This window comes from Melozone crissalis, unplaced genomic scaffold (assembly GCF_028551555.1).
Source record: "Melozone crissalis strain CALT ecotype California unplaced genomic scaffold, PUWL_Pcris_2 ptg000004l_1, whole genome shotgun sequence".
Lineage (NCBI taxonomy): Eukaryota > Metazoa > Chordata > Aves > Passeriformes > Passerellidae > Melozone > Melozone crissalis.
This window is the reverse complement of record NW_026535782.1, coordinates 29,368,819-29,382,762: the sequence shown is the minus strand read 5'-3', so window position 1 is coordinate 29,382,762 and position 13,944 is coordinate 29,368,819. Positions and strand designations below refer to the sequence as shown.

At 37.9% G+C, this 13,944-nt stretch overlaps 1 protein-coding gene across 6 annotated transcripts in view; it reads left to right on the top strand.

Moving 5' to 3' along the window:
• Positions 1-13,944, top strand: part of OSBPL8 (oxysterol binding protein like 8) — an 84,076-nt gene that overhangs the window by 49,017 nt on the left and 21,115 nt on the right. For 5 of the 6 annotated variants that reach the window (XM_054273500.1, XM_054273492.1, XM_054273530.1 and 2 more), the window contains 4 exons: positions 6,141-6,208; positions 9,522-9,602; positions 10,453-10,554; positions 11,259-11,462. In XM_054273500.1, the coding sequence (XP_054129475.1) occupies positions 6,141-6,208; positions 9,522-9,602; positions 10,453-10,554; positions 11,259-11,462 (455 nt within the window). Of the gene's footprint in view, positions 1-106; positions 369-6,140; positions 6,209-9,521; positions 9,603-10,452; positions 10,555-11,258; positions 11,463-13,944 lie in introns of those variants that run through there. The other variant, XM_054273540.1, reaches the window with a different exon arrangement.

Below are 13,944 nucleotides of genomic sequence, written 5' to 3'. Positions count from 1 at the left end.
TGATGAGAGGAGTATAGTGTTGCTTGGCTTGCTGCTGATTTGGCAGCCTCTGTCTCTTCACTGCATTTTTCATGTGCGCCCTTCGTTTGTTTCTTTTTTTTCCTCTTTTGTATCTTACTCATCAGAATGTGAGGTAAAAGGCTGCTACTGCAACACTCTTGCTCCAAGCAGCTTATGCTAACCAGCTTTCACAGAGAACATAATCCTTACACAAACACCTTAACTCATGAAGGAAGAAGGTCCAGTGCGACGTAGGTTTTCTTCATGTGCTGGGATTTCATCTGTGTTTTCTCCAAGAGCTGATGGCCGAAAGCTCGTCCGGAACGCTTCATTTGGCGGATATAACGAGCTCGCTCCTGCTCTACCAGGTTTGTTTTGGTCTTGCATTTCTTAAAATGTACAGAAGCAAATCTAATGTCTGCCTCAAATTTTCATGCTTGAATGAAAGTAATGTACTGAGATGTGGGTAGAAATCAGAAAGAGTATTGCTTGTATGCAGTTTGATAACAGCTCTTTGTAGTGGCAGGGCTTGCGGACAGGGAAAGGAGCAAGTTAGCTTTCACACTGCCGCAAATCTCACTTCAAAATGCATTGGTGTGTTTGAGACTGACTGGAATGTTTGTTTTGGTTGTTTGGGCTTTTACGACTGAGGTTCTGTGATGTGGTTTATAAATGCCTTCCTTTCTTGTACTTTGCACTGCTGTTTCCACTGCTCTCCTCCTCCCCCCCCACACCCCCAAATGGATCTGCTTTAAAATTGTAAGGTACAGCAAAAGGTTTATATTTAGCTGTAACTACTGGAAAATCCGCAGGCTGGTCATCAATGGTTTGACATAAAATGACAAGATAGAAAATGAGGGCTAAAAACATAGCTTTGGTAAACTCTGTAGTGCAAGATTTTGAAGACTTAAAACCTCTGAAAGGGCTTTAATCTCCTTTTGTGCAGATTTGTTGTTTCCTGAAAATCAGTACTGGAATATTGTAATGAATTTGTAGATCATTGCATGTCATTGTTCATAATGTGCACATTGTTCATAAGCTTCTGACGTAGGTACCTGAATTTCAGCAGTTTATTTCATAAAGCCTCAGTGCTTGAAAATGTGTTACAAGGTCACCCATTCCTGAAGGGGGACATAGTACAAACTGTGCATTCTTTCCAGAATTGCTGTGGATGTGTGATTTGTCTTGTGCATGCGCAGAGATGCACTTTATTGTGTAGTTCCACGGGGCCAGGATGGTGGGGGGGGGGAAGGGGGGAATAAAATAGTTTTCACTTTCTATTGCCTGCCTCCTGCAGCATGGCTCACTGAATTTGTAAGCCCTGGTTCTGAAGCCTCAGAGCAGAGTTGGGTGCAGACCATGGGGGAGGTTGCAGACACCATGTTTTATTGAACATTTTTATCCTGGAATGTTTCCTTTCAGTCTGTTTCAGGATATGATTAGCCTTCTACCAAGAATCTAACACTGAGTTTTATCCAAGCTACTTGCAAAACAAAAGATCTCAAAGCTTGAAAGCATGGGGTTGGCAACTAGATAGGTGCTTCCTATCTTTAAAAGAAGTGTGTGTAGTCTGGTAATTAGTGGGAAAAAAAGGAGTCTTGTTTTTTATTTGCTTCCTTTCTGGATAGAATTCTGCAGCTAAAGCTGATCACTGTTCATAAGGAGACAGTGAATGAGTACTTAAAATGCAGAACAAATGGAAAGCGGTTTTTAATGAAAAAATTCAAGTGTGTACATAGAATTTAAAAACTGCTTACTCTTTTGGACTCTTGCATATATCTCTGAAGAGTTTCAATATTCCTAACATGCTTAATGAACATACTTTTTCAGACTGGTTTAGGCAAAGAGTAATTGTCTGTTTAAAATATACTCATGTATAGTTACAGTGATGACAGTCTGGTTATTTTTTTTTTTATTTTGTGGTGCTTACAAAAGAAAACACTACTGTTAGAAAATACATAAAAGGACTTTGCTTACTTTTCTGATTACTTTGCTTTCAAAGTCCATGGAGGAATCTGAATTAGTTAATATGGGATTGTACTCCTAAATTGTCAGTAAGCTTTTGACAGTCAGTCAGTTAAAAAGATTATGGTTCCCTGTGTTCAATTTTTTAAAAAGATTTTTCCTTTTTTTTCTGATATGTTTATTGTATAGCAACAGTATTGATAATCCCCACTAAGTACAGCTCATGGTTCTTCCAGGAGCATTTTCCAGCTGAAGTATTTGTTCTTCAAAACTGCACATGCACACCAGTAATCACATCAGGCTGTTCCTTTCTTTTCACTTGGAAGTCAGTAACACTGTTGCTTGGATTGCTGTTTGTGATCTTTTCATGCATTGCATTGCTTTTCTGCTGTTTTTTCTGTATGCTTGAAAAAGAGCCTCCAGTGGATAGTAATTATTTCTTTTATGAATAAAATAGATCTGACATTAAAAAGTAACATGCTTATTTTCTGATGTATTTTTCTCATGTATCATAATTGCAGATAGCATTTATTGAGAGGCACAAAGCCAGTATTCAAGATGTAAGAGTTATGTGGTTGTTTTTGGTTTTTCCCTTCCTTCAAAATTGACTGAAGGGACAGATTGTGTGTGCAACTTCAAAAAGTGTATGTTATGCTTGAAAATTGAAATCTATTATCTGGACAGGTTGGGGGTTTTTGAAACTGTACCCTGCCACAGTCTTAATACTAAATAGTCTTTAATTTTGCAGTGTATATATCCTAGTTTTTGTCAACAATGTTTTGAAGATTTTTGTTTTGTTTTGTAGGGGGTTTTTGGGGGGTTTGTTGTTGTTGTTATTGACTGCATAATCTGTCTGAATCTCTAAAGCAGCACTGTTTGATTTTGTTTCATTGGTGTCTTGCATGCAAGGGTTGTGGTTCCTCTGTCAGGCTCTTAAATCTCTCTGAAAGCTCCTAATGAGTTTTAATGTAGATTTTCACCTGCAAGTTTTGGAAGAACATGCAGGTGAAAATTCCTACTGAGTGCTCACAGTAGGAATGCACTAATGGACAGTTTGCCTTGGCTTCTGAGGTCATACCATGAACTGTGGCTGACTGCAGTGGCACTGGGATCAGCTTTCAGAGCCCATGGCACCTGAGCTGTTGTGATAAGGAAGGTCATGCTGGGAGAAAGCCTGTTGAGGTGTAGTGTTGCTTTGGACGCAATCGCTGATGCTCAGAACTACTTGAGAGAGCACAGCAGTGGTGCTCCTACCTCTAAAGATTGCTTTCAGGATTGTACGTAGAAAATGATACATAAATTCAAAGGATTCAATAAAGAGGAAATTACAGAAAGGACCTGTCTTCAACACATGAATTTCTACATTGTCAAATGTGGGCTCAGGTTATTTTGTTAAGGAGCTGCTGATTGAGTTACAAGGTGGGAATAAATATTAGGTCTAAAATTTTAGGCCCAAAACCACTGCTGATAAATATTGAAAAACTTGAAAGACTTTATTATACCCTGCTTCTAGCCTCTTTTGCTCTGGCAGTCTCTGCTCCAGACAGCTGTCTGTATTGTGAGCTTATCCCTCTATACAGGGGGAGGTCACCAGTAGGATGGTAGGGGATGGCAAGCTGGATGGCTGGGTTTCCTCACAGACCAAGACTGGGGCAGTGCAAGGTGTTCCAGGAGGTGCAGCACCCTGACTTGGCTTTGCTAGCCCCTGAGAGAGCCCTTTTCTGTGCTGTGGGTGAGGAGGGGAACAGTCTGTGTGGTGGGTAAGTTCATGGATCAGCTGGCACGCACACCTCTGCAGCTCGAGACACTGAAAGCAAGGAGGTGAAATTCATGGAAATGCAACTGAGCTTTTCATTTCTTCTTGGTGGTACTGATACAAAGCTTATTTGTGAAAATAAAAAATGTATGTCTGTTGGATAGCGGTGTGAAAAGTCCATAAAATTGTTGTGCTTCAGAAAGCAAGCTTGGAATTACAGCTTCTCTTCTGTAAGAAAAATCCTGACTTAGCACTTCCTTGCTGATTCTTCTTCACTGAGGTTTCTGTATATTCTGACTTCCCAAAAATGGGAAAGTAATTAGAAAATGCCTGCATTGCATTTTCAGTGGGATTTGATTCATTTTTTTGGGCAGTGGATGAGGAGAAAGCCTCTGCTATGGTTCTGGTGTCTGTTTGACTGCCTAAGATTGGCATTGATTCCAGTATCTTCTAAGTAAACCAAGGCAAGAGTAGCCTCTGAGGCTTTAAACAACCTTGTTTCATGCCTGATAACTAGTGCTGTAGAAAATGTGCTTTTGCATTTGGTATTACCTAGGAAATACAGCTTCTGGTGTCTAGTTTGTTTGTGAATTCCCTAGTACTACAAATCTTCTACCTGTCAAGGTACTCCTTTCCTGTTGTCAAATGGTCTCCTATGTTACAGTTTTCATTAGCTGCACAAGTCTATTGCAAGTGTGTTGAAAGAATTTAAAAATTAAGGATTTAATGAACTATGCCCAGATGGGGCGTCTATAAGGATGTTAAAAAGTTGTTTGTAAAGGCATGTAGAGCTTCCTTTCTGTGAACGTAAAATGGGATATTGTACTGCAGTATATAATTTTTAAAATCTGGTCTTACAAAGGAATATCTGCACAAAGTAATAAATGTAAAGGGAGAAAAATCCCCAAAAGACTGATTACCAGACCAAAATCAAGAGGAATCTTAAGATTTTTCATGTAACCTGGAGATCAGCCTAATGCCCCTTTAACTCCATGAATCTTCCCGGGATGTGTAATTGTGACAAATGAATCAGTTCTGTCTTAGAATTTCTACGTATTAAAAGAAAGTTGTGGAAAGCTGAAGATAATAATAACAAAAAAAAATAATTCCTACTATGGACAAGCTACCCAACACTGCTACAAAAAGTTAAAAATTCTTTCAAAGCTCATAGTTTCCCTTCACATACCCACATTCCCCTGAAAAATGTGAAATCCAGGAGTTTCTGGTAAGTCTTCTCATTTCAGGGATCAGAAGACCGATTTCCATTTCAAAGTCAGGACCATGCCCAGAGGGATGCTCCAAAGCCCTGGTGGTGTCCATGGTGCAGTGTGCCTGCTGGTGCCGTGTCTGGTGCCGTGTCCAAAGCTGCACTGTCCTGCTGGTGCCGTGTCCATGGGTGCAGGGTGTCCCTGCTGGTGCTGTGCCCTCTCACAGGCACAGCTCTTGGACACCCCTGGGCCAGGCTTCTCGGCTGCCTGGGCTGTTCTGAAATCCATGCCTGAATTCACGGTCTCATCTGCCTCCTCTTCAGGGGGTGTCTAAATGATGGCATGCTGACTTACTTAGATAAATGCATTGTGCAATTTGTTTTTTCCCTCTTTATAAAAGCCTTATGCTGCCACCACTCTCTTCAAATTAAATTGATCAACAAGTGAGATGTCTTGTAAGCACAGGAGGCAATTTTTCTGTGAGAGGGTGCCAGGTTCTCAGTATATGTTCTGTGCCACAGAGCAGCTGTGTGGCAGCACCCATACCAGTCGTGTCCTTGTTTTCCACTGTCACACAGACAATAACTTACTCTGCTTTCTGGATACTGGGGAAGCGTGGGGTTTGTCACAGAAGAGAAACATGGGATTTTGACAGCTGTTTTAATAAAAGGCCTTGTATTTATGCTTCTTGAGTGTCCAAGTTGAAAGTATAGGTTCAGGGCAAATGTAAAGAACTTTTTCCATTGTCTTGCAAAAAAAATCCTGACTAGTGATTTTAATCAGTTTTGCTTTCATGTAGGTGCTATTTAACAATTGTCTAGCTACAGAAAGGTTCAGAAATGAGCAAATAAAAAAAGGCTTTATTTAGTACTCTTCTCTGTGCCTGCATGATGCAGGTAGGGTGGAATGAGAAAATAAAAGGTCAAAAGTTGGCATGTTTTATTTAAATTTCATCAGGTTATCGGATCAGGTACAAAATTATCCAAATACAGTGCACTGTTCTTGCCTCTCAGTGGAAAGTATTAAATTCATGTATATGATAGTAGCTGGTATGTTTTCAACTCATGAAATAGATTGGTATGTATATGCTATTTGAAAATCTGATTTACTTGTACTTTTTAACACATTGGCAAATTTATTTCAAAAGCTAGTTCATACAAATTTTATTAATGAATTTAAATCATTTGCAACAATGCTGTTTTTTCTTTAAGGTTCTGACAAAGGGAAGGACGATGCGTCCCAAAAAGACGATGCAGCATATTCTATGTCAAAAAGCAAGGTAAGGAACACAACCTCCTAACCTGTCTTAAAAATTTAGGTGTGTAAAGAAGCTACACATTTTTAATTAAGGTCAAATGTGTTTAACTTTTGTTGTAGATAATCTTGAAGATTACTCTGCAGATTCAGCAATGGATAAAGATTAAAGGGAATCTCTTAATATAGTTCCCAGGATGAAGTCACATCCAAATCTATGGTTCAAAGTAGGGGAAACTAAATGTGAAGTCTTCCTGTGGTTGTTTTGGAGTGGGATATTGCCTTGCCATTGAGTTTAAAGGCTCTAACTTACTTACCCAGCCATGTGGTTTTCTATTTTCTGCTAGGATATCCACTGTCTTTTTAAAGAGGCAAATATGGTAACAGGCACTTAAACAGATTGTTGGGGTGCAGCAGATTGCTGGGTTGCTCTGGAAGGTGACAGCTAGCTCTCAGGGAAAAGGGGAAAATTCTTGCTTTTTGCTGCTTTCGCACACAGCTGTTCCCACAGAACTCTGTGCTGGGCACAGGCAGCCACACCCCTTGGAGACAGGGTTTGCACTCGAGGTCTTGACACAAATTTTTCTGTGGTATTTGATATATCAGAGCCATAAAGACAAACATTACAAAGATACTGAAAGAAAATGAAGAGGCCTAAAGATTATAGTAGCATTTCCAGGATTAAATGGTGTCATTGAAATTGCAATGGGATAAGCAGTTTGGTGTCTGCAGCGGATGCTGCAGTTTTGTGGTGTGTAGCTAAGCATTTCAAACTGTTGGTGTCTTACATGTGACTTGGGATCACAAAACTTTGAATCTTTTTGCTTTACTGCATCCTAGAGCCTCACTTGTCAGGAATATCAGGGAAGCATACTTCACTATCCAGCTTTCTTGTGATCAAAATATTTAAATTGGTGCAGAAACCTCCAAATCAGTTTGACTTGGAAATCAAGTTAATATAGTCTCTTTTGACTTGGATTTATTCCAGACTCTGAAGAATCATATACTTTTGACAATCCAATTCCCTTTTCCTCTCCCTTATACTTATTTTTTCTTAGCTTTTGTCTTAACAGGATCTTAATCTTTGGGTTCTTTGCTATTACATTTTTTGTGTTTTTCTGTCAAAGATGATACCAATATTCCTACTTCTGCCAATATTTGCTTTTCTTCACCCTTTTTTTTTTTAATTGCTGCATGTGGGACTTGATTTTACTAATGAAAGTGAAATAGCAGCCCTTCTTTCTAAGGGAGAATGCAGAAGCAGTAATGGGACTTGCCTGGAATCTGCTACTGAATGTACCTTGCTGGGAATTACAGCAGGTTCTCTTAAAGTGTTTTCTTCTAAATTTTTTATCCCATCTGCTTTGTGTGGATATAACAGTGAGAAGGTTACTGGCTTAAAAATACACACACAGATCACTGATCTGTCTCCTAACATTGAACAGCTAAATGTAAACCTTTATTCAGTGTCATATTAATGAGCTTTAAAACTGAGACAATGAGAAAATTCATTTTTTAAGTAGGGAAACTTATTTGGTTTGAGACTTTTCTATGCATGACCTTTAGACTGCCTTCGCTTTCTGTTGGTGAGCAACTAGAATATTTATGAATGTTTTGTTTAAGTTGTTCCATTATAGCTTGCATAATGAGTTCATTAACCCTTCTTATGTGACAATGATAATCATTTTCCCCCTCTTCTGTTACTACATTTAAAGTACTGTATTTCCTTTAAATTCTAGAGAGGGGAATTTAATTTCAAGTTGTGCACTCATCTTAAAGCTAAATTTTGAGTGTCAAGAACATGCCTTTATTACAAGATGTTTCCTGTATTTTTCTAAGATAGATACAAAAGGTAAAGAATATTTACTTATCATTAAAATAATTTTGAGCTAAAAATACTTTTTGCCAGTTATTGCACATATCTTTTTTACAGTACCTGAGTAGACTCCTGTAAAGTCTTAGTTCTGAATTAAAGATGAAAAATAGAATCCAGGTTCAATTGTTCTGTACAGATTGTGACTCTTTAGACTTTGTTTCTTTTGTTTGAGCAGCCTGAGTTAAGAGAATGCTGAAGTGCACTGTTTTTATTATAGCTGTAAATTTTACTCCAAGCTTGCATATTTTTGGACTGTCATTTTATAGCATTCCAAAATACCAATTCAGTAAATAGACTTTGCACTGTTGTTTGAAATTTGAAATGGGAACATCTTAAGGGTCAGTTTCAATAAAATGTCCTTGAATTTGAATTGAATACTTAGTTTACAATGTTAAATTATTTTGGTTGGGTTTTTGGGTTTTTTTTTTTTGACAATATGGAAGTTTTGGGTCCATCAGGCTTATGTTTCAGTGCACAAAGAAATACAACTCTCTAACTTATCTGAAGTCTGTATTTAATGCATACCTACTCAATGTTCTCTGACCCCTGATAGGAATGGCATGAAAACTCTATCACAGACTCCTCTTAGACTCCTCTTTTTCCCCTTTTTTTTTTTCCCCCTAAAGAGTGCTGTTCCCAAAGTGAATATTTGGTGGCTTGAGTTCCCTTTCAACTAGCAGGCAGCAAACCTTCAGGTGCAAACTTTGAACCTTGCAAGACATGGGGGAGAGGCGGGGGGAGAAATCATGTGCTGCTGAGGCAGCTGCTTGTCCTGCACGAACGGGACTTGGGTGTCACGAACACCCCTGAGTCTCCTTCCTGCCTGGTGCCACCGTGAGCTCCTTGAAGATGACTTGCAAAGTAATCAGAGCGTGGAATTAGGGTTCAAGGAGCAGAACAAGTGCCATTAGTGGGCAGTTGTACTCTGATGATTTACAGAGCACTGAATCCTAGACTGAAGAGGCTGTATTTCCCTTCATGAGTCACAGGGTAAGTGCCTCTATAGCACTCTGTTTGCAGAAGCTGTCAAGTTGTAGATGAAGACAGCTGATTCTATATTCTGATTCATAAATCCTGGGAATGACTCCTGTTAAAACACCTGGATTCTCCTAAAACATTCTCTCTCTGCTAAAATTATGCTGAACTATTCAAGCATGCTCTGTCTAGTAACAGTCTACATGAGCTAAATACTTGTTCTGTGTGGGTCAGCTGCTTCCAAAGGAACCTCAGACTTCTTTCCCATAAATCCCTTACAAAAAGACACTCCATGAATAGGTGGTGAACAGTTCATGTTATGGGTTTGTTTGGATTTTTTTAAGGGGGGAAGCAGTAGAGAAGTGAGAGGGAATGGGGACCTTGCAAACATAACTGCACTTCGAACACTTGCTAAAGTGCCAGCATCAGTAATATATTCTTGTATCTGCCATTGTCATTTATTTATTATGTGTGTTGTGAATTTCAGTCTGAATCCAAACTTTTCAATGGCTCTGAGAAGGACATCTCTCAATCTTCAAGCAAACTTACAAAAAAAGAATCTCTCAAGGTGAATCTCTCTAGAAATTAATTTCCTCTTCAAGGACTATAAATGCATTCACATAGTTTTTCCTTATTCTCTAATGAGAACACAAAAATGCTGAATAATGATGAGACTTAGGGAATATTTAAGTATTGAGAGAAGTTGTGCTGCTGAGTCTTTTCAAATTTTACTGTATTTTTTACTTGAATAATAGCTTCTATAATGCTGTCTTTGAGATGGCACAATATTGTAGAATTACTCAGATGATAGATTATTTCAGATTGGCAATTGAAATGACAATTCAATTGTCCATTGAATTGTAGATTCAGGACATCTACATGCAACAAAATGACAAATGGAATTATCAGAATAGCAATTTGAATGCATTTCTACTATCTCCTTCCCTCTGTACTGTAGCAAGATCAAACTCCACTTTGGTACCATTGGTACAAAATGGTTTGGTACCATTTGAAGGGAAACATAAAATTATTCTGCTTTAAATGAGGGAGGTACATTCCTGCAGATTTCTCCTAGGAGGGAACATAACTGGTGGGTTAACACCACAGATTAGATAATGTACCTGTATATTGGAATTTGGTTTGGTTGGGCTTTCCTCCCCTTTGATTCTAAGAGGAGCTTCAAAGTTCTCAGTTTCTAAAGAAAATTGCAGAAGAAACTGAAATTATCTGCATCATAGCTGCTCTTGAAGTAATTGTTGACTTTGAAGTCAATACTCTGTTTTAAAGCTGTTTTTTTATATCTGTATTGCAAATTGAATTTTACAGGTTTTTCCTCAGCATGTATTGGCTGATACATTTTTGTGCTGATAACTGGCTTATGGCCATGACATTGTAAACATTTTTATTATTTTTTACAGGTTCAAAAGAAAAACTACAGAGAAGAAAAGAAGAGAGCCACGAAAGAATTACTTAGCACACTCACAGACCCCTCAGTTATTGTCATGGCTGACTGGTTGAAGGTCAGAATCCAAGTGTGGAACCTGAGTTGAAGATGGAGCAGTTAGTTGCTTGCTGCTTTTTGGCCAGAATAGAAAAGGCTCAATCTTTTACTTACTGTTAATGTTTTTCTACAGGCACAGCAGCCACTAATTGCATCCCGAGGTCTCTGTGCTCAAATCCCAGGGGACTAATAAAGCAACTTAGCTCCCACTTACTGCAGTCACCCTACTCACATTGTTCTTGTGTGCATAGCCATCAGTTTGGGATGAGTTGGCTTTACAATTCTCATTTCATCCGTCTCATTTTACACTTTTAAGTGTCTCTGTTACATATATAACAATTGCAAAAATAATTCTGTCAGATAATTGAATATCTGGTTTCACTGTACTTCTGGTAATTTTCCTCTCTTAAGAACTAGCTGGTACTGCTATCTTGAGGACAGCAATTCATATTTTCAACAATAGTGCAGTTGAACTGTCATACTTCCCATAACAGGATGTGTGCATACCTATTTGTAGAACTGGGTATTCATCAAGACAGAAGAACAAGCATACCTTTGCATTCTTTAATAAACCTGGGTAAACTTTTGAAAGCCTTGATAAACCTTGCTTTGAAATAAATAATATATTTCAAAAAAAGAAAAAAAGTCAATGTTAATTTTGTTAAGGAGGATGGTTTTGGTATTGACTTCACTGAGATATAAGTGTAACTATTTATCTTCTAGATTCGTGGTACCTTGAAAAGTTGGACCAAACTGTGGTGTGTACTGAAACCAGGAGTGTTGCTTCTTTACAAAACTCCCAAAAATGACCAGTGGGTAGGAACAGTGCTGCTGAATGTTTGTGAACTCATCGAGAGGCCTTCTAAAAAAGATGGCTTTTGTTTCAAACTTTTTCATCCTTTGGAGCAAACCATATGGGCTACAAAGGTTAGTGGTGGCATGCATGGTTCTTAAGGGATGACTGGCATTATTCACCTACAAGTAAAGACAACCTCACTGAAAAGTGGAACTGTGTTTTCTGTTTCAACTTCAGTGGTTTGTGTTGATTCTGAATATAAGCCCTCAACATCTAGTCCCATTCATCAGAAAAAGTATTTGATTTATGCTGCTCTGTGTACTTTAAAAGCTTCTGAAGTGTGGTGTGCAAAGGGTTGCCATTAAAAAGGTTAAAGGCATCACTGGCAAGCACATAAATTAAAGGAATGCATGTTTAACATTATATTTTACATCATTCAAATCTCAGAAATTAAGGTGAGATTTGCCAAAATGAAAGAGTTTTGTTATAAACATTTCTTGTGTCCAACTCTATATTCATGTAGTAAAATTTCACCTTAGTTCAATTTGCTTGTAAGAGTCAAAAAGCAGATTACCTGCTTGTGCAATGATAGCTCATATTGCAACTTGTTAGCCAAGTCTGTTCCTTTTGTTACGATGTTAGGATGATAAATGTTTTCATTCAGTTCTGATGTCTGTTTGCCTTGTCATACCTGGCATAATATTGTGAGCAGCTCTCACCTGTGTTGAAAAGCACAGGTGTGTTCTGCACAACAAAGGTTTGTTTCAGATCTTGTAGGGATCTTTAATGCTTGCTCTTACTCCTTGTTTATAATCTGATAAACTATTTTAGTCCTTATTTTGTGTTTACATGTGGAGAGGGGATGTGGAAGTGCAGCACAAGTGAACATATTTTCCTTCTAAAATAATATCTTGCTTTAGATGAAAGTACTGTACAATATTAGGACCTTTGTTATAATTAATGAATTATACCCTCTAAAATATACATCTTACAATCTCACAGTTAGTAGCTATCTTCTAAATCTTAAATTGATATAGATGTATTGTCACATCTGTAGAATATGCTGTGTTAAATTTGTCATCCTTTTCTTAAGGAAGTCAGTATGTTGCTGATGCTTGTGGTTATTCTGGATTGTGATCATTTATCAGCGTTATCTAAATTTACCAAACTTAGATCAAATCACTTGTAGTTTCTTTTGAATAATTTTATTTAATTGTTGCTTAGGCAAACTTTTCAGTGATTAATAGTGATCTCACATTTGCAGAACACAAACTCCATATCCTTTTCCAAAGCTATAGCATTTGGTGTTAATGTGCTTTTTCATGATATATATACATACATTGCAAAGTGGTGGCCTCTCTGCAGAAGATCACATATCAGTCTTATATTTCTTTATTGCTTGGCAATGAGAAATGGATTTGTTTGTTTTTTTAACTAGATATTTAGAATTTAGAGGACATGCCCTACCAGATTTTTACTTTTTTAAGGTAGGTCAAATTTTGAACCTGAACAAGTTGATATTGTCCATTCTAAATGTGCTGAGAGCTGGAGTGGCGTTTGTTCATTTTGGTATGGCTATTTGCAGTTGAGAATTCCTGGATTCCATTAGATGAAAGGTCTTTAAGTTTGAAACCTTTTTCTGCCTTGTTTACCTAGTCAATCAAAATGTCCTAGTTAGAGATTTATTATCATGAGGCAAACTTGCAAAAGTGTAATAGTAATTGACTGATCCAGAGTAGATTTACCACAAAGAGCCTCAAGTCCAAGGCAAAGTGACCCTTGTTTGCAGTTAGTGCAGAAAGATAGCATTGCAAAAAACATATATAGAGCTATAAGTACTGCAGGAGATTTTCTCACTTGAACACACTACCCATGGTGTGTCCATCTGGCAGGCTGCAAATTCTCTTTTGCAGTACTTTGTGGCCAGTCACTTCACATGCTCCCTTAAGCCTGTTGCTGTGGTCTTTGATGTTCCTCCTACACTCTGAGGTAGCTGATGCACTGTACCTTGATTGTCTTCCTTGTCTGCCTGGTCCTGATGCCATTTCAGTCTTCTGAAATTAATTTAAAAAGTTAATGCAAATATTTTTCTCTGTCAGGGGTGACTGCATATCAGTTTTCATTGTTGTCTTTGAAACAATGTTCATGGCACTTGAATATTCTGCATGAAGTAAACTTCAACTTTTTTAAATCTAATGGAATTTTTAACTTGACCCTTGGCTTGGAGCAGTAGCATAATTCCACCAGAAACAGAGACAATCCAAATAAAGTCACCCAGCAAACAGAAATTAATGTTCCTCTTGTACAGATTACTAACTACTGGAATTGGTTTTGAAACCCTAATGGGTGATACCAAAGGAAAGTATCCTGTACTGTTGGAACCATAGCCAGTTAGAGGAAATCAAGATCCATGAGCAGTTATACAAAATAAGTCAACTTACTTTTATACTTCTTTGCTAAAAATTACTCGCTTGGTTTTAATCAATATATTGTTAAAACACTTAGGGAGTGTAACTTTCTTGCATTAAAAAAGAGGCAAAACCAGACACCAAAACCACACTTTGTCTCTAAATTGTAGCTGTTTGGTACAGAGTAAGTAGCCTACCCTGAAGT